This window comes from Bacillus rossius, chromosome 2 (assembly GCF_032445375.1).
Source record: "Bacillus rossius redtenbacheri isolate Brsri chromosome 2, Brsri_v3, whole genome shotgun sequence".
NCBI classification, from domain to species: domain Eukaryota; kingdom Metazoa; phylum Arthropoda; class Insecta; order Phasmatodea; family Bacillidae; genus Bacillus; species Bacillus rossius.
Genome location: NC_086331.1, coordinates 81,487,909 through 81,509,437, shown reverse-complemented (window position 1 = coordinate 81,509,437; position 21,529 = coordinate 81,487,909). Strand labels below are relative to the sequence as shown.

Here is a 21,529-nt window from a genome sequence, read left to right as displayed (position 1 = left end):
ATATGTTTTTATTTATATATATATTTGTTAACTTCAACTATAGTGAGCAATTAATTCTGACTTAATCTCATTTTGCTTCTACAGACTTTCAGGAAACTGCATAAAAAAAACTGTTAATTTTTTTACAGCATTACAGGACACCGAAATGTGTGTACCAGAATATATCTACAAATTAGAAAACATTGGATATTACGCCCCACAGTTTTGCACATGGGCTTAAAGCTATGAAACTACCTGGGTACCAACTTGATGCTTATAATTAGTCAAACCCACAACCCTCACCACACGTGCATAGCACATAAGTGATCATGGCCACCATGGACTCCAAGTTAGGAATCATTGATCATGACTATTTCATCTAAGAGCATGGTTCACACTTGCTTGTGCAATAAAGAATTAAAGAGGGTTTACGGATCCCTTTACTTCATCTCCTCCACCACTATTAAGAGGTAGAAAATTATTTGCAATATAACAAATTCCCCTGAGAAAAAGAAAATGTTAAATAGTTAATATACAAAAATAATTTTTTTTTGTTAGTTCAATTCTTACTGAGAAGCCCTATTTAACAGAATTATCTCTATAACACATATCTAAACCAAACTTAGTGTCCATTTGAAATTCGCTGACCTATGTCTAGTTTTATCACTAATTACATTTACTTTATAAGTTCAAATAAAACAAATCTTTTGAGTTTAAAGGTGCGATGCAAAAAATTAAAAATCCAGACCTGCCAACATTCAAATTTAAAAAATCATGTCCTCAATAAAAATTTTCAGGCCCATAAATACAAGTTAGAAATAAAAAACAACAAATGATAACACAGGCCTGCGATGAAAAAATTGTTTGGAATTTAAAGGGTGATTCTTAAGTATTTTAGTGTGCTCAATTCAGGAAAAATATTTTAAAAAGTCCATCACGTACAGTTTTTTTTACAAAATATACTTACCGTACAATTGTTATATTACAATTTTCCCCTCAGGAGTAAATGCATACACTAATGTTTTCTGATTTTGTATATTTATAATTATAATTGCGGGGTCTAATTAGTTTTAATTGTTTTAAAGATTTCTGGTATAAAAGCATTAAAGTTCAAGAGCAGGTGATAAAGATGACTTTCGGTAGAGGAATGAGAGCAGCCAGGGTGAAGAGGTTCTTGGCCGCCAGACAGCCAAGAACATGTTCAATCAGGTTCTAACAGGATTTTTCATGTTCTGTCCTTCTCGTTCATAGCACTTCTTACTTTCCTTCTATCATTCTTCCCTTGGTGTGCCGACCTCCGTAGCGTAGTCGGATGCACACCGGCTTACGGTGCGAGGGGTTCTGGGTTCGAGTCCCGGGTAAGGCATGGGTGTTATTTACAAGCTACAAATTGATTGATTAGGGCATGATAATGATTCGAATATGGACGAATTGTACAGAGATTTTATTGATAAGATATGATAAAAGAAAAAAAAGCTTCGTATAAGGACACGCTCATTTCTGGCTGAACGGGTACCCCCCAAGGCCATAACTATCAAGGTAGAAGAAGAAGGTTCCCTTGGTGTTGACACAGTTAACGTGGTCTTACAGTCGTATAAAATCTAATTTGCTCTTGGTTTTGTTTGTGTGTGTTTTTTGTTTTTTTGACCACTGACTTATTTATTTATTTATAAAATGACCTCCAGAGGATGTCGTGTTTCTCCTGATAAGTTTTGTTATATTTGTGGAAGTTTTATTGTGAAAAAACAACAGAGAAATATTACTGATTTTGTGAAAACAGCGTATTTTGCCTATTTTGGTATGAAGCTAGGGGACCAAGACAAATCGTGGGCACCACATAAAGTGTGTTCTATTTGTGTAGAAGAACTTCGTCAGTGGACCCAAGGTAAGAAAAAATCTTTTCGATTTGGAATCCCCATGATCTGGAGAGAGCCTCGTAATCATTCAGATGATTGCTATTTTTGTTCTTGCGATATTCAAGGTTACAATTTGATTAATAAGAAACAGATTTTTTATCCAAATATTCAGAGTGCTATGCGTCCTGTTCCCCATGGTCCAGATATTCCAGTACCCGTTGCTCCAAAGTCATTAGATGATATATCACTACCAGAAACATCTGAAGAAGAAATCACTGTTTCAGGTGATGAAGAATTCTATATACCTCAAAGTGAACCTCAACTGTTTTCCCAATGTGAATTGAACGATTTGATCAGGGATTTAAGTTTATCTAAAGAATCTGCTGAGTTGCTATCTTCTCGACTGAAAGAAAAAAATTTATTAGCTCCAGGTACTTCTTTCTACTGGTACAGAAACCGTGAAAAACATTTCACTCCATTCTTCACTCAGCATGAGGAACTGGTTTACTGCCATAATATAACAGCGTTAATGGGTATGTTTAATATTGAGTATAATAGCAATGAATGGCGTCTTTTCCTTGACTCGTCAAAGAGAAGTTTTAAAGGCGTACTTCTGCACAATGGTAATAAGTATGCATCAGTACCAGTAGCCCACTCTGTTTACTTGAAAGAGCGTTATGAAAATTTAGAAATGATATTGTCAAAGATTAATTATAATGAACATATGTGGACGATTTGTGGAGATTTAAAAGTGATCTCGATGTTACTGGGACAGCAGGGAGGGTACACAAAATTCCCATGCTTTATATGTGAATGGGACAGTAGAGACAAAAGTTCACATTGGATTAGAAAGGAGTGGCCAAGAAGAGAAGCATTAGTACCAGGAGTTAAAAACGTGTTAAGAGAAAATCTTGTCGAACCAGAGAAAGTTCTTCTGCCCCCACTCCACATTAAATTGGGTATTATGAAGCAATTCGTCAAAGCATTGCCAAAAGATGGCCCGTGTTTCAAATACTTGGGAGAAAAGTTTCCAGGATTGTCTGAGGCGAAATTGAAAGAGGGCATTTTTGTCGGCCCTGATATTCGTAGGTTGATGAAAGATGATGTGTTTGAGACGAAAATGAATATAACAGAAAAAGAGGCTTGGCTTTCTTTGAAAGAGGTAATAACCAAGTTTCTAGGAAATTATAAGGACCCTAACTACATGTTCATTGTAGAGAATATGCTGACTAAACTGAAAAATCTGGGTTGTTCGATGAGTTTAAAACTTCACTTCCTGAATTCCCATCTTGACTACTTCCCACAAAACCTAGGAGCTGTGAGTGAGGAACAGGGTGAAAGATTTCACCAAGACGTGAAAGAAATGGAAAGGAGGTATCAAGGTCGATGGAACATTACTATGATTGCTGACTACTGTTGGATGCTGAAGAGGGACTTACCGGACAAAGTCTACAAACGAGAAAGCCATAAAAGGAGCTTCAAAAAGAAGAGAATGAGGCATAATGAAGACGAATAAACATACAAATTGGTCATATCATACAGTAAATGGTGTTAAAAGCGCTCTAAGTGATTTATGAACAATAAATTTTATGATAAATAAAAATAAAGTGAAGTTTCTTGATCATTTATAAAATTGTATTATTTCTCCTAATTTTTATTTGCATTTTGTAGGAAAACCTTACGTGATGGAAAAAAACCATGGTCATATTTGGATTCAGCACACTTAAAAATATAAAGTTCAGCCACCAAATGTGAGACAATTTTCAAAAATTCGAAAAATGCAGGCCTGTGTAATCTTTGAATTTAAGTGACATACCTGTACATATGTTACATGGTCTCTGCTTCAAAATTTATTTCAACAAATTATAGGTTGCAGATTTAATTAAGTTGAACATAATTTAGCGCTGTTGTGTAGTGATCATGCAGGGCCGCAACTAAAAAAGATGTAAAATAACATTCTGCTTGTGTAACACTATTATCACTGTTCACAGCAAAATTAATTTTTTTATTGGAAGCAATACACTTCACGTGTTAGTTGTGTTTTTTTGTAGCGACATGTTTCACAATGTCTCCTCTTCCACTATGCGAGATAGAAAAATCAGCACGGCACATGCTACAAAACGCAAAATTGCTTCCTTTATGTGACTCGAGTATTGATGGAAACTCGTTACTGTAAGCTTTTGTAAAACTTGTTTTGTAACTTTTACAAACAAAATCTTGGGGCCCCAAAAAATCGTGAGGAAACACTATTTTGGCGTGAGGGCGTGAGATGGACCTTAAAATCGTGAGCCTCACACCAAAATCGTGAGAGTTGGCAGGTCTGAAAATCTAATCACATGGCTTAAAATTCACCAAATGTACTGCACCTGCGCAAGGTCTTGTTTGTTGTCAGAAACAAAAAGGAACATAAAATACTCTTTTTTTATCCATTAATTGCACTACTACATTAATACAGGAGTTCTTGCCTGAAATGAACATTAGCATGTACTAGTTAATGTAACAATTTATGAATAAAAAAAGTTGACGAAACTTCTTACCATCAGCATCTCCGATAGTACTTTCATTTTCAAAGACATCAACCATCAGAATTTTCTTCATTTTTCGATAGTTCAGATTATCCAGTTCCCTAACAGCTGCTTTTGTGCGCTGTATAAGGTCAATGAGTACATTTGGTGACCTTGGACGGGTAACCAGCTGATGCTGTAATCATATTATAACTATATGACTTAAAATATTTTGATATAGATAACATATACATTAAAGTCATAAATTTCATGCAACTGTGTTATCAGTTTTTATCGTTATTCCATTTCAGATCTTCCATAAAATCAGGGTTGGGTGAGTAAATTACCTGTAAGTATTTTACACGTAATTTACATGTAAAATACGTAATGTAAAAAACTATTTTCTTCATGGTGTAATTAACTAACATTAAAATTAATGGTTTGAGACAAAAAAGAACATTACTTCAATTATTATTTCTGTTCAGGTTTTACATACCAAACAACACATTTAGTGCAAATTGAATTCAGTCATTCATATACAAACACAACTTAGTCATACCTGTACTGTACTCTTTAGACATATATTTCACTATCTACACATACTACAGGATTGTTTAAATTATGTTAATCAGTTTTAAATGTGTTTATGAAAAGGTGTTTTTTTCCACCTTTAACTTTTACTTGTTTGATCAGTGTTATACTATGCTAAATCTCTTTCCTTGATATGATAATATGGAATTTCTCACTACACCTCACTCTATGCAGAAAATAACAGTTGTTTTCTGAATAACTTCTGATGGTAAACTATTTTAACTTTTGTAAACACAACACAATAATGATAAGTAATAAGTTGCTTGAATTCAAAATAGCTTCTTTTATGGTATTAACAATATGTTTAAAATTCCAACATTCACTAATTATAAATTAACGAAGCGACCACTTCACTACATTGACTAAGGGTAGTCAATAATCATCACACGCTTGATCTTTCATTTTAAGAGAGTAATAAACCTGCACTAGTTTTTTTTTTATTTCTCAAATGAAAGGCGATTCCTGTTGGCATTATGGACAAACGACCAGTTGGAAAAAACTCTCTCCAATCGCGCAGATGATGCTGGAATGTTTAGTAATTTGTTAGTCAAATCTGCTAGTTGCTTATGGTGCCTCTTTGCAAAAAACCAAAATGTTCTTGGAGATTTAATGCCTTTGTTGATAAGGTCACCAAATATTCAAGCCTTTTCCTGATACTGTTGAAAACTTGAGAGACCTTCTGCATTCAATGTTTTCAATATGAAGCGTTCCACTTGGTTGTGATGTTCTTTATTAAGATTCTGACCTTGATATTGTGGGTGAAGTACATTTGCTAACATGCTGTATATATTTAGAGATTGTTATCTCCGCTTCTCAAGATGATGTTTGTCATTATGACCATCAGGTAACTGTAGTGACATCCACATTTCTACTGCATCAGCAACACTGCTGTCTGACTTTTGACAAGCATTTATGAGCTGGCTTACAGGATCTAAGAGCACAATTGTATCATTTACTTGTGAAAAAAAATATTCATCAAATAAAAGACATTTCACTTGTGGTGAAATTTTGGCTAATTCATCGCTAGCTGCCACTTTACGCATTGCTGTAATGTTGCTTTTCAGAGAAGCACAGGCATCTCGTTGAGAGCACCAGCGAGTGTCCACTGCAAGACAAACTCTAGAACCACTAAAAGTCAAAAGTTGACGCTGCTGATCTGGATGTTTGAATGTTTTCAAAAATTCATTTACCTTTGAAGACACGTTTTTTGGTAGAAGGTCCTTAGCCAACAGATTTGCAGTGTGAGAGTTACAGGCAGAATGACATAATTGATGGCATTTTCTCATTTTAACCATGTTGCTGGCATTATCAGACACAGTACAATATGTATGTGTGTTATACAGTGGCTTTTTCAGATGCCTCTTCTACAATTTCACATAGTTTGTTTCCTGTCTATGACTCACCTGAAAAATCAAAAGCCTCCAAAAACAAACTTTTTGGTTTTCCAATATTTGCATTGACATTGTGTAGTATTGTAACAACATTTTTAGTATTATTGGATTCATTTTTCCACCCATCAATGAGTAAAACAGAGTCAGGGTCAACATGTGTATGTTTAGATTCTTCCTTGTACACGTCATCAAGTAGTCTGTTAGAAATTACTTTTCGCCCAGGGGATTGGTAGGCAGGTCACAATTTCTGCAGCATGTCCTTAAAATGCATACTATCCACAACACTTGACTAAATGGAATGTTGCAACCAAAAACAAATTTAGAAACAGCTAAGTCAATTTCTTTTTTTTTTCAGAAGCATTCATAGTGTCAATATAACTTATTATTGTATCTCCAGATGTAGAGCTGACGGAGTGTTTTGTAGGTTGGCTAGCAGAACCAGTACACTCCTTATCCAAGTCAGTATGTGATGTTGAACTGCCACAACAGCTGGTTTGTAGGTCCTCCTGCTGCAAAGGATTGTCCACCATCTCTTCATCTTCGACTGACATCTCGAGTGTAGAGCGGGGCCGGGAACATTCTGCGAGTGTTGGCTCTTGTGGATTTTTTCTACAACAGATTCTTCTATGAGCTTTGAGATGCTCATTTGCAGTGTTTTTTTACTATCACTTCACAGAAGCAGCATTTAGCACAATTTTTATTTTCAACTTTTGTATGAACAAAACTAAGTTCTCCATATACGTTATGAAGTGGTCTGCCACCACGATTCATTATTAGAAGTTATAATAAATCTCAGATTCTCACCACAGAAGGACTTGTCTTGCTAACATAACAACATTTGCTACATCACTGAATCTGTTTCTTGTTAGCTAAATTTGGTCTAGAAGAGGAAGTGTGTCTCACTGTCACTGTAATATGATATGGTTGGGAACTCTGGTGATATGTGAGTGTGACATCCATACTTGCATCTTGCCTTTCCATGTAGTGATAATATAACAATGTTCCTAGAATACACATGATACATTACTTGCCTTCCACAATCATATCAATTGCATGCTGATGTCAAGCTTTGGTCACCACTTGTGTGGAAAGATTTATATTCTACATTAACAGGCTCCAGGCCACATTTAATAATATTATTAAAAATATAAAATTGCAACAAAGGTTTTTTACGTATTTTACATTAATTACGTGTTTTTTACGTGTATTTTACATGTCGTGTAGAAAACCATTTTTTACCCGTCAAGTCCCAACCCTGCATAAAATTATTGAAATACCACTTTATAGATCATAGCCTAGTAAATTCTTTATTTATGTTTAATAAAAGTTAGGAATAAACACTACATAGTGGTTCTAAATGATATCTTACAAATCCTAAAAGATTATGGGTAACACATTCTAAGCTACAGTTATGCCAAAGTCGTCTTTGCACCCAATATCACAGTTATTATTAACTAACTACATGCAGAAACATCCAAGAGTAATTTCCTTGAATAATGTTTTTTAAAGGTGAGATATTATCTTGATTAACAAGTTGCCAGTGAGCAGTGGCTCTCCAGAATGTTTCTCCTGCAAGTACGTGAGGCTTTTCTACAATTGTAAATATTTGAATAAATACAGTAAAAACCACATAAGAAAATAATTGAAAAACCAAACAATTGTGCTTCTTTAAGCAGGAAAACTTATTAAAAGAGTAAGTAAAAAAAAAGTGTGATTTTCAAGAGTTCAGTAGTTGTGATATCTAGAAAATATAAAATATTATAAATTCTACATGTAACACAATTTACTTTCAGGATTTTTATTGGGGCAGGAAATATCAATGAACCACAAAATCATGCAAAATTTTATCTATTCTATGAAAAATGTAAATTATTTTAATAACAGTTTTATATGCGAAATATTCACAAACACAATTACATCATAAAACCGAGTTATTCTTGGGTTTTTGTTATTAACAGCAGCCATGTAAATTGTATTAATGTTTAGAAATATAAAGATACTTTTACTGCAACTTTTATTTATGTATGTTTTGTCAAGAGTTCCAACATCTGTTTCATCACTATTGACTTATACACAGTTACAGCTATCGCATTCAATTTTTTTATGCCCATAGCAAAAGTGTGTCCTTGTTATCTATTGTATACCATAGGGTAGTTTTCTTTTCATTAATAATACTTAGTGAAACAAATACAAAGAATCTAATAACTGTTTCCTTTAGAGTTTAAAACATCAAAAATACTCCATATTTTTAGCCATTCATGCAATTTTTTTCCATTACGATTTTGAGAAACAGCATTGATTACTTGTGTGTTCAAATGCAGAGAATAGTTCATGTTTTTGATGGTTCTTATGAATGCTTTCACACCATATTTATTTGTTTAGAGTTAAAGTGCTGGAAATTGGTGCATTTTTTTTATTGGGTGCATAAAAATATCGAAAGTAACCACTGAAAATCATGTTCTGTTAAAGACCATCATCATCATCATCCTGGAAATAATAGATTAAACTCTTGTGTTATGGTTCGTTGACTACAACAAAAGTGTTGTCATAAGATTAGGATGCATATGGGAAAGTATGAGGCAAGGATTTTTTTGATAAATAAAATTTTTTGAGCAGCTTTGTGTTTATTTGGTGAATATTAAAGGGGAAAATCAAATAACCCCAAAATGTATCAGAAGAGGAATGTTAAGGTTAATGGTATGGTAAACTTTTGCTGCTATATTGTCGCATTGCAGACTCTTTCTGTGTAGCAGACTTCAAATTTCTGTCTTTCTAGGCGTGGGCTGATTGTAGGTCGCCACAGCTGCATGTGGCAGGCGTGGGCAGTTGTGCTAACACACACATTTCGATGTCTAGTGCGAGCCCAGCCATAAGTCTAGCTCTGCTATGTGCTGATGTTTCTGGGTTGCTCTGTGATGAAACGGGGGACTTTGTCCCTCAGTCACCCACTCCTCTACGTTCATCGTATTTAATTATTTTACCCCTTGGCAGAATTAAGTTACTCTTTCTCCACAGTTCCTTGTCCTTTCATAAAACTAGCATACAACTTGTCACACTGGAGAAATATATAAGTAGAATTTGAATACAATTCTCAGACACATGCTTTTCATAGACCTAACAATGGAAAGTTTCTATAAATCAAAGATGGATGCAGCAACACATGTGCATTTTGTGAAGATGTGGTTGCAGTGTTCTTCATTAATATTGCAGTTTCAAGCATGGGAAATAAATAGCAAGAGAACACAATCTTCTTGGTGACATAAAAACCTATTCTGATACACTCGTGAAGAATGTCTTCAGTTACGTGGCTAGTACACGGTCATTTACAACAGCCGAAGAGGGAAAGTTAAATAAACACTGCTGAAGATAAGATTGCACAAACAGTGCACACACAAATTCTGGCTAGTCTGTTTTAAGAGGTTTTTCTGTCCCTTCCTCCAGCCAAATGCCAGCTAGTCTTATCAATTGCCAGTCCGATTGGTGGGCGAAAAGTGGCATAATGGCACGTGAAAGAAACAAGACGAAGACTGGAGACATGAAGCAGCAATCAAGGCATCCCCTGCGAGTTTAAAGTGTGACAAATGTAGCAGCTGAGGGAGTGGGAGTTATGAAAAGTGTCAGACCAAACAGCTTCCTGACAGTGTACCAGGGTAGTTAAAATTATAGAACGGCCAAGCAAAGAATTGTGCCGGAGCTTATTTTTTTTTTGTTTCAGAATATAACAAACTAATGATTAAACTAAATTTAAGCAGGATAACCCGAAAAACTGATAATTCAGGGCCAGATCATTGAGAGTTATTGTACATACCATGTTTAAAGTTTTATTAAATTTTAAAACATACCTCCATCAAAGTTACTAGCAATGAGCCATAAAATAAAAATTATACTTACAGAGAGCAGTCTTCCTGAGGTAGGTCTATCACTTGGATTCTTCTGAAGGCATGATTCTACAAAATGGCGAAATACATCAGTCCATTCAGGTGAACTAAGCACAGGTGTATCATTCTGTGCAATGTGATATAGAGCACTCATTGCATTCATATTGAAATAAGGTGGTTTACGTTCCGCTGAAAAGATCCACATTTCAAAAGTCTATTCCAACAAAAAACACTGTACAACGTAAATTACAAACATATTCTAAAATAAATCTAAAACTATTTAATATCAATTTTAAAATACACAAGTATTATCTTATCTATACTAGGGGTGTGCGAATATTCGTAAACACGAATAGTTGCGAATAGTAACTGACGAACTATTCGCATTTGTAAGTCGAATAGCAAAATTTAAAATTGCGAATACTGATGCCCGAATATAAGGCGACCTGCAGTTTCAGGAAGCCAAACAAATGTAAAAATAATTTTGGTAGAAATTAATGTAAAAATTCATTAGACATACATTTTGTGTTGATAAATCCTTTTTGCATTTATGTATACCGCATTTAACTTTCCATTTCACAGCTACGTATTACTATTTTATTTAGTAGTGTGTTAAACGTAACAAAGCAAACAAAGAATAAAGCTTGCCGGAACAAAACAAGTGGCTAGCTGCCATGGTGAAGCATACGGCCATGAATAACTTCGGTGACGTGACCGCGAATATTTGTCCATATTACTCTCTGACAGAGAGTCTCTGTCCTATGAATTTTAAAGAATAATCTAAGATAATTATGTTGTTTGAAAGGTTTTTACATAAATAAAGAGTGGATTACTGTGAAATTATTAAAATAGCTTTTGAAGCAACGTACCAAATTCCTGTAAATATGGCGTCTTCGTGCGTGTTCTGCCATGTTCGTTTTATACATAGAAATATTGTGGAAAGACAGTTGGCAGCCGTGAATTTCCAAACATTACATCTGAAATGTTAACATTTTCTGTTTGTAAACGTAAACAATCGTTCTGAAAATAGCTGTGATATTTTAGTACAAATATTTCCGTTAAAAATCTGAAATTAAATTAACGTAAATGTTAACACGCGATTGTACGCAAAGTACAAATATGATATGTGTAATAAAAGGTTGCCATTTTGAGATGCTTCAACATTCACATTTTTACTCAAGAACAAATATTTTAATTTTCAACTTTAAACAATTGTGAATTACTGCAATATTGGGTGGATTTATCGTTTTCCCCGTGTGAGGTAACAAAGTTTTAGTTAATATAAAAATCGTGAACATTTTGTTTAAAAATGTTTCTACTGTAGCTTTCAGCTTGGAACTAATGTTTGTGGTGCTGACGTCTTGGGTGTGAAAATAATGCAACTTCCAATTTTCTCATTTCTCGTTTATGTAAAAATGGTTGCCTTATATTCGGACCAATATTTACATCAAATATAAAATAGATAACAATTATTAAATATTATTATATATGAAATAAAAATTCATGTCCTCAATAACTCTTAAAAATACTAAGTGAACTTTTTTTTTGTGGTTTTATTCACAGAAAATATCTTGTAAAAACTAAATATATGAAAACCTGCCATTGTTCAGTATGGTAACATAAAAATATATATATATATATATATATATATATATATATATATATATATATATATATATATATATATTACAACTATTCGACTTCGAAATTATTTGCATTCTATTCAAAAATTTTACTATTCGATTCAAAAATATTTGACCATCAAAATCCACTATTCGCACACCCCTAATTTATACCAAAAATTTCTGCAATATATACATAATAAGCTCCAATCAGTATGTCCTTTGCTAAAATATATACATGCCAGAACAAACAATAATAATGTAAGTAAAATGATACACTATTACATTTAACTTTTTTTAGCTGTCTTCTGCAATAAATGATTTATTAGTAGATGTACATTTGTTATGCTTGCTGTAATATGAATAAATGGATACAGGACATAAAAAAAATTTAATGAAGCCTAATTAAATGTAAGAAATGTGCCAAAACTATATTAATTATTTTCAGAACTTAATAAAGACAACTGAACTGACATACAAGACACATTTTAAGTTATTTTTAGATGATATGATATATTTTGTTTTAAAATTGCAGCTCTTACAAATAATTTAACTCTTTCAACACAAACCAAAAGCATCTTTTTCCATTGTGAATGTAAATGCATAGCTGCCAACCATTACGGATTTTCCGTAATTATTACGGATTTAACACCGAATTACGGAATTACGGAACATCGCTGGTGTATTACGGAAACGAGGCGTTGTGCTGCACGGAGACGGAAAAAATTCAGTTTCTGCTGTGCGGTTTCGTGAACGCAGTTCGAATACATCGCGTGGTTGCGCAAATAACGGAACTAGTATGTGTGCGCATGTACTATTGAAATTAGTAGATTAATTCTCGTGTTTTCAAATAGTAATGGGATGGTATTACGTCCGTTGTACGACAAAACTAGTACATATTCTCGGACTTTTCGTTTTTCGGCTACTTACATCACGATAATTTTTGCACGGTACTTTGGCTAACCTGTGTTTTAATTTTTTTTGAAAGCCATTTTTTTCATCATAGTGTTTTTGTCTTTCTACAGACGTGAAATTTTTTTAAATGTTTTTCGATAGTGTTTTGTTCTTCAGTGCCGGTTGTAGAAATGAAGCGTGTGACAGAACAAGTGTTTCTGGGGGGAAAAAAAGAACGCAATTCTTCAGAACTTTCGACTTAAACTATTCAAAAGAATGGCCATGCTTGTCGTCTTCAAATGTTTTGGAACACCACGCGTTTTGTAATGTATGCACGTGTGACTTTTCGATTGCACATGGTGGAAGGGATGACTGTAAACGGCATATTGAATCAAAGAAACATGCGGAACATTTTATAGCCATGACGATTAATATATCTATATCGTCGTTTTTTTCGCTACATCTGAAGAAACGAAAGTAACGAACGCAGAGTTATTGTTTACAAGTTCTTTTGTTTGTCTTCTGTTGTTTGTTTACAAGGAAGTTCTAATCCAACCAGGATAAAAGAAGCAAATAAAAAGACAGTTGTTCACAAGTTTAACTTTGAATACTTTGAATTGAAGGTTCAAACTTTCCAGTAAAATTATTGACATTTCTTACATATTCAGATGAATGTATTGTTCAAATAGTTTTTTTTATTCATTAATTTGCATTGTATTCATATATACCTATAGGCCTATATTTTTCATTTTTTTTTTGCATTTTATTTTCCTTGTTTTATCTTGTATGTGTCATAATTCCCCAGGAAACATTTATCGTGCATTATTTACGCGTACTTTTTTTTCTTCATATAATTGTCATTACTGATGGGTGTGATTTGAGGTTGGCAGCTATGTAAATGCATGTTTTAAGACACTCATTTAACGAGAGCTAATGTTCTGATTTGGTATATATGCTACATTCTGTATATGATAACTCGTATCAATATGAGAATTGTTATTTCACATGTGATATTTTTTTTAAGTGAGGAATACACATTACTTTATATTTTGCTTCTGTATGTGCGACTCAGCCTACATCAACCAGTTTTATTCAGAGGCATTCATGCAGTTTAAGCACAATTCATTAGTAATTTCAATCTTGAATGTTATTTTATTATAAAGCATTCCAACTAATATGATCACATTCAAATTTTTGCTCAGTGTTTTTGTCTAGTCAAGAAGGTGGTAAAATGAGAAATGGCTTGTTTCCATACATTGGTGGGTGGAACAGATATAAAACAGGCTAAGTTAATGTTGAATGTTAAACAGTTCAATATATACTTCTACTTGGATTCCAAAATGCTAAATATAACAAAACAGAATCCATAACTTGCAATTTCAACAACCTCCCTATTACTAAGTTTTTGGCTCATTCATGCATTATAATCATAAAATACAAACATATCCCTACTGTATTTCATCGCACCAGCAGCAAAAGTGACCAAGCCCTGGTAACAAACTACACGAGATAAAATACTGTTTATAAGATCAGGGTTTTCACAGAAAGAGCCTTTTGTCGTATCCCAAAACATAATCTTATTTGATACTGCACAACCAATAAAATAGTCACAGATACAGGACAGAAAGATCACACTCATAAATGAATCAATAAAAGACTAAACCAAATATACCGTGTGCCACAAACCATAGTAGTTCACTAAGAACTCTACAGACAGACAATTAATATGTATATAATTTTATTGCTACACAACAATACACCTGCAGCATATATCAGCGATTTTTAGGTACAAGCCAACAAGAATTCAATATTGATATTCAGCTAACTTACGCACCACCCTCTCTGGTGTCAACTGAACCACATGATGCCCTACTATTAAGTAAAAAAATACTGCAATTATAAGGATTGCAAAATTTTTTAAATGCAATCTAACATCACACAGTTAAATATTTTTGTAAATAATTAATTATTGAAAATTTGGCACCAAAAAACAATGAATTTCCAGTAATGAAAAAACTGTGTGACCAAGCTAAAAATGTGTATAGCATACACAGTATGAGCAAGATAAACATTTTATTTTTAGGTATGACTTTGCAGTTGGATGAAAACAAGCACTTCATATTACTCATAGTATTATTTAGGTTTTTGGCCATAATTCAATTTCTCAGACATTTTTTAATTACAATTGACAAAACAACAACAGCTATTACCTAACTCAATGCATGTTATTCCTAATGACCAAACATCAACTTTTCCATCATACTGTCCTTCGTCCATTGCCAGGATAACCTCAGGTGCCATCCAGTATGGTGTTCCCACAAAACTGTTTGCTGGACATTTGGTGCTGGCTGATCCAAAGTCGGCTAGAAACAACAAAAATTGTATTTTTCATGAACATAAAATTACTGTAACAATCAGCAATGTTAAAATTTTATGGAGGAGGAAGTCCAGAAAATAGGTAGCACCATTCAGATCTGTTAACACAACTTCTTTACATTATGAAAACTGTAATACACAAGTGACAAAATCCTGCAGGATAACTAAACTTTTAGTGCAAAAATATAAAAAAAACATCTTTTATCCTTAAATACAACCATCAAATAACCAAAATTCATATTCTTGTTACAAAGTAAATATGTAACATTCATACCAGTGCCACAAAATATAAACTTAAAATATACAGAATACTATTGGCCAGTAATGTGCGATTTTAAGATGGTTTTCTGATGGTAATGCAAGGCGGGTTTACTAAAAACCCTTGTCTTTCACATATCATTCACATATCATTCACAATTATTTCTTGGCCTAACCTGCAAGGTTTCCAAAACATTACGTGAAAATAAATGAGAAGATAGGTAAATACAGTATTTTTTTTTAATTATGTTCAGACATTTACTGGGAATCCACATTTTTTATCCATTTGAAAAACCAAATTTTAGTGCCACGTTAAGTAATTAAAGAAATATATGTAAAACCAAGTATAAATATAAAAAGCACTGCAGCTTTTCTTGTAAAAAAAAAGCAGTGTTTTCTTTTTTTTATCAACTAAGTAACTGAAGATATGAAGAGAAGATGTACAAACACAGCACAAAGATTAAGTTATGTTTGTGGCATTCATAAGTAAAATGTATGGGCTTTGTTATTGAAATTTGTTTCCTGTGTTAAAGATCTATGACCTGCGTGACATTTCCAGAAATGGTGTCAATCAACTCGCATAAACAGCTGTGTTTTATTCCAAAATTTTTGTTTTTCCAAAAAAATGTTGAGAAATTTCAGGAAAAACTTTAAAAAGAGCACAATTTTTTCATTTTCCACAAATTTCGTGCTTCTCCATATTTTTGGGTCCCTATTATGGCAAAATATACAATTATATTCGTGTCATAAACTAGTTTTCCAGATGAGTACATATTATGTATTTAATTTACTTAACACCGATATTTTTGGGGAATGGAATTAGAAAAAAAACAAAGATAAAGATAAAAAAGTATAGTAAACTTTTGTCAATGTTAAATTTTTTAATTTCCTATTTTCACTCCTATATTTTACTTAGAATATTTGATGGCACAAGCGATTCTGCCACTAAGCATGGTTAATATGTTTAACTGTAAATACTTATTCACTATCAAAACAAATATTTTGTGGTACATTAATGTATTTTTGAAGAACATATTTGCATTATATTTAACATACCAATATTGAACATACATTGCTTCCTAGTGGTCAATGTGCAAATAAAAGTGACTATGAATAAGATGCCTGAAAACATCTTTCATTCAAATCTATAATGAACAAACTTTCATTGGTACTCTAGTACTACTACATGGATGGAAAACGGTGAGGAAAAACCCCGTAAAGTTAACAAAAAGTTTAATTGTGTGTACTTATGTGTAAAACTTTTATGACAATTACTTTTAATATTTAATACTAAACAAAATTATTAAGAAGCGTGGTGGTGGAGTGGTCAGAACACTCTCCTCTCGGCGGGGCCGAACCCAGATTTTTTGCAAGTGGAAAATGTGGCAGGCATTGCCGTGGCCTGTGAGTTTTCTCGGGGCACTCCCGTTTCCCCACCCATTCATTCCGTCGCTGCTCCATCCCCATCTCATCTCACCTCACACATTCTTCAGGCTGGCCGGAACAACAGGTCTGTCCCTCACATAGGGCAGCCGGCTCCTGTGAGTGTCAGCCCCATTCCTTCATCGTAGAACCTTCCTCACGCAGGAAACTACATGTAAAATTATGAAGAAAATATATTTACAAAATATAGATAATACAATGAAAGTTCTTTAATAGAACTAAAAATGCTGGCAGCACAGTAATACAGCCTAGCAGCCAATGTCAACAGCCAGAATAAACCTGAGAATTTGAACCACGTGGCTCGATTGGTGATGGATAACAGAATGTGCCGAACCATAGACTGCTGGATTAAAGATCTTTTACTGTATTTAACTTCAAACATATAACATTAATAGTAAATTAGTTTTAATGCAGTTTACAAGTGAAATTGTGCATTTTGACTAAGTAATCATTTATAGAAGAACCTCATTTTTACGTACCTGAGATTTATGAATTTCAGTGATTTAACGTATTTTTTTACTTGGTCTGTCATTCTTTCTATAGTATTAAGGAATTACTCTCCCACTGTATGTAAACTTGTTTTCCGCAATTTACATTGAAACAGTGCTGCATTTAATAACAAATAGACAGAACAATAACAGTTTGAAAGTGAATATTGTGAAGTTCATTCATTTTAAGTAATGCATGTGGTCACTGCAGCTTTGTTTGCCATTGTAAACCTTAATTTTTTTGTGCCTTATGCTACAGTAAACCATACAACCATAAACCAAAACTTCTGTGATGTGAGCAAGTAAATTCTGTTGAAACAAGATGGAGGCTTCTGGTTTTATATCTCTTCCTTTAATCTTTAATGCATTATGCATGAAATTAGTCATGTGGTTGTTACTGAAATAAACAAGAGCATTATTGGGCCCTTATTGAAATAAGTTTATTAACCAACGTAACCAATTCCTGTAAATATAGTGTCTTTTTGCATGTTCAGCGATGGTCACTTTACAATAGAAAAGTTTCACAAACAATTTCCAAACATTTCAAAGAAAATGTTTGTAAATTTTTCTATTCCCAAATGAGAAAATTGTTTGAAAGTTGTATCAATAGAATTCTTTCAAAAAAAAAAAAACGAAATTAATTAAATACTAACATGAAGTTATACATAGTCCAAAAAAAAGAATTGTGTAAGAAAAAGGGGACAATTTGAGATGATTCAATATGGATGTCCCTTGCCCAAGATATGAATATTTCATGTTCAAATTTGAACATAATTGTGAAGAACCCCAAGACTTGATGGATTTATTGTTTTCACTGTGTGATGTAGTGAAGTTCTAGTTACTTATAAATATGTAAGCATCTCTGACATTTTCTTTCTAGTGTATAGTTTATTCTCATTGTTCCTATAATAGTGGGTTAATAAAAAATTTTTTAACTCTTACCCCTTTATATTTTTTCTTGCTTTTAACATATTTTTGTTCTTGTTCCTTGAAATATGTAAAAATGAGGTTCAAATATATTTATTTTAAATGCATGCCCTAACATCTAACTTTCCACAGTATGCCTGAATGTAGATTCAGACATTTAAAACTAATATGCACAAACTCTTGACTAGCTGATGAGCTCAGATATTTATTAGTGATTTTATAGAAACAAAAGCAGCTTTGTAACTTTTCACAAGAAACTAAGTACTGTGACCCAAAGATTCTAGGATGCTCTTAAGATAAAATAGATGAAAATTATTCTAATAGTTTAGAATACTCTAGCCAAAAAGTGTTTACTATATTAATAACTCAAAATATCTGTAACATACCTCACAATGTAGCTGTAATCTCAAACTGAATGCTATGTTCAGTTATCATATTTTATAACAGCTTAAAATCTTACAGAATTTAATGTCACAACATTTGATAAAACAAATCTAAAAATATTTTTAGCCAGGTAATAATTTTACTACAGATAAAGGTGAAAATGATGGGAAATTATGATAGGATATGAATATACATTTAAGATAATTAGTATCATTTAACAAAGTTGTATCTTTTTAAAAGGTCATTTCTGATAATAAGCTTGTGTCTAAATATATCTCTTTGAATATATAACAGTGTTCTCACCAAGTTTAACAGTTCCATTTTCTGTCAGCAAAATATTTCCTGCTTTGACATCTCTGTGAATACGTCCAAGAGAATGCAGATAGTGTAAGCCTCGTAAAACTCCATCACAAATGGCTGCAATTTCTTCTTCCTTCAATGGTCGTTTATGCACCTCAATGATGTCGGATGCCGAGCCAAGGCAATACTCCATTACCAGCTGAAAACGAGGAAAAACAAAACTATTGTTTAGGCTAAATGATGATTTCTTTCCCTGGCAATGTATTACATGTTGTGATAACAAATTAGTGTAAACATTTCAGTAACTCTTATACCAGAATATTTAACGTGACACACTTAAAAATAAGGAAAAGACAAAATATATACGTACAATAACAACAAATTTAAAAAAATTTAAATTTTGGAAAGTGACCCAGGAGTCAAAATATAATTTTTAAAAAATTAATTCTTGAAATAAATGTGTTGTCATGATATTGCAGCACATAAATCTTGCTAACTTTTTTGTGTACGCCTGTAGATTTTGAGTGAGTGTGACCTGAAAACAGCGTATTTGGGTTCATTGTAATTTTAATTCACACCTACCCCTCAAAGTAACACTGTTTGATTTGCGCGGTTTTGAAGAAATTACACCATAAATTACGGCATGATTCAAAGTAGCTCCTTTTTCTTTACATGAATTTTAATTTCCATGCATGCACAATGGCATCAGTACTTGTGTAGCATTAAATACAATGCAACAAATTAATAATGTGTTGAATCAACAAACAATATTTGGCTCTTTCTTTAATAGCTATTCGCTTCCTTCATTGCGTATTTATCTCTGACGACGACCAAAGTGTTCAGCCAATGTTTATATTAAGCCATCTCGAACATAAGCAGCATCTCTGAAAAGAAAGAATAGAAGTTTTCAGGGCTATTTTACCTAACGCCTACTTAGATGTACTAGTGGCAAATCAAGGCAGACATGCATTTAGTAAACTACAAAGTCTGGAATTACGTTAACAGGTTAAGTAACCTTTCTATAAAAGAAAACACTCAGGTTATGGTTTTTTTTTAACCTTATTAGAATTGAAATATATATCCTATATTAATAACAATTGTAATAACACAGTTTACTGCCCTTTCTGCTTTTTCAATGGTCTAAAAACAATTTATTATGCTGTCTTATATTCAGTACAATGGTTAGGTTTTCTGATATCATTTAAATAACTTTTTTTTTCTTCCTTTTAACTATTCCTGTGTTTGCTCCTAGTTGTATGATCCTAATTAACATTATTTCATGGTTTTAAAGTTATTTTGACAATTTGTTTACTTCATAGTGAATAAGCCCCTTATTTTTACCCGTTTGTTTCTGTAGATAAATTTTTATGTGCTTTAAAATATATGTTTTAAGTGTGGCTTGCTTTGCTTTGTTTCGAAAATGAGCCTATTCACATAATTTTCTTTGATTTTATTTTATCTCACCATGATTCTTTGACTGAAGACAAGATGATGCAATAAATAGTTGGACTGTTGCATAAGAATGAAAGAGAGAAAGAGATAGAGTCCAGAGTGTGTGAGAAAGGACGGGAGTGTTGTTGCTATGCACCATTATTGGCTGGTATATTTTTCATTGGTTATAAATGATGTCACCAGACTTGTAATTCCTTTCTGGTTGTTATCTCTGTAGAAAAATCCTCGGTGCTGGGAGCAGGAAATATTGGTAATGCTATGTTTTTGTGAGGGATGTGCTGTGACTAGCTGGATAGGTCACTCATGCACCTGCCCCTTCCTTCGGGTGGTACGCAGTTGCACGTAGCCTCGTTAATCAATTACTGTGCCGAAAAGACGTGTGGGATGGCAGATCACAAATAATAGTAGTGTGAATCAAGGAGGATAATGTCACGTCAGGGTGCCAGGGCCATGCCGCTATTAAGATGAACCTTTGTTTGAGAATTTTTCTGATTGTTTAACTGGAATTTGTAAGCCAGAGGCATGCAGCATAGGCCTGGGTGGTTCGCTGGTCTGCCAGGATTTTTTCCCCAAGCATTATTGTTCATAGACAACGGAGTCACTAGTGACAGTATTTCATGATGGCACAGAACTGTGATTAATGATCAACGAGAGTAAGCGAGTGATTTATTTTGGATTTGCTGTGTAAAGGATATGTATATTTGGACAACATTAAAAAAAAATTACCTAATTTCATTTCAACTCTTTTATTTGAAAATTACCATAACAGTTTTGAGTATTGTAACACACAGAGACAGAACTGTACACCACACTACCTGCAACTTCTGAGTCATTTGCTGCCAATTGTTTAAGTATGTGCAATTCAGTCAAATTGTGAACTGGCCAGGGAGGTTTGGGTTGGCACATATTATTATTTTATAACTCATATATATTGTTAGAGCCTCTAAGGAATGTTATATCCAAGCCCTATCATGTGAACAATGTGGTACGTGACTTTTCTGAATTTACTTTTAGGTTGTTTAATCTCAAATGTACTTCAAATATATTTAGACATATATTAGTACTGTGAATTGATTTTAACAGGAGTAATGTCTTGATTTACCTGACTGGAAAAAAAATTATTTTGATTAACATCCTCTTATGGAAAAAATAAAAGCATTTGATTAGCTGTTTTCATTAGCGTTCT

General features: G+C 33.2%; 1 protein-coding gene across 5 annotated transcripts in view; it reads right to left on the bottom strand.

Annotated features, from left to right (window-relative positions):
• Positions 1–21,529, bottom strand: part of LOC134529407 (serine/threonine-protein kinase Tao) — a 172,803-nt gene that overhangs the window by 138,603 nt on the left and 12,671 nt on the right. For all 5 annotated transcript variants that reach the window (XM_063363445.1, XM_063363443.1, XM_063363444.1 and 2 more), the window contains 4 exons: positions 18,895–19,090; positions 14,926–15,078; positions 10,213–10,388; positions 4,373–4,535 (listed from right to left, as the gene is read on the bottom strand). In XM_063363445.1, coding sequence (XP_063219515.1) covers positions 4,373–4,535; positions 10,213–10,388; positions 14,926–15,078; positions 18,895–19,090 — 688 coding nt within the window. The remainder of the gene's footprint in view (positions 1–4,372; positions 4,536–10,212; positions 10,389–14,925; positions 15,079–18,894; positions 19,091–21,529) is intronic.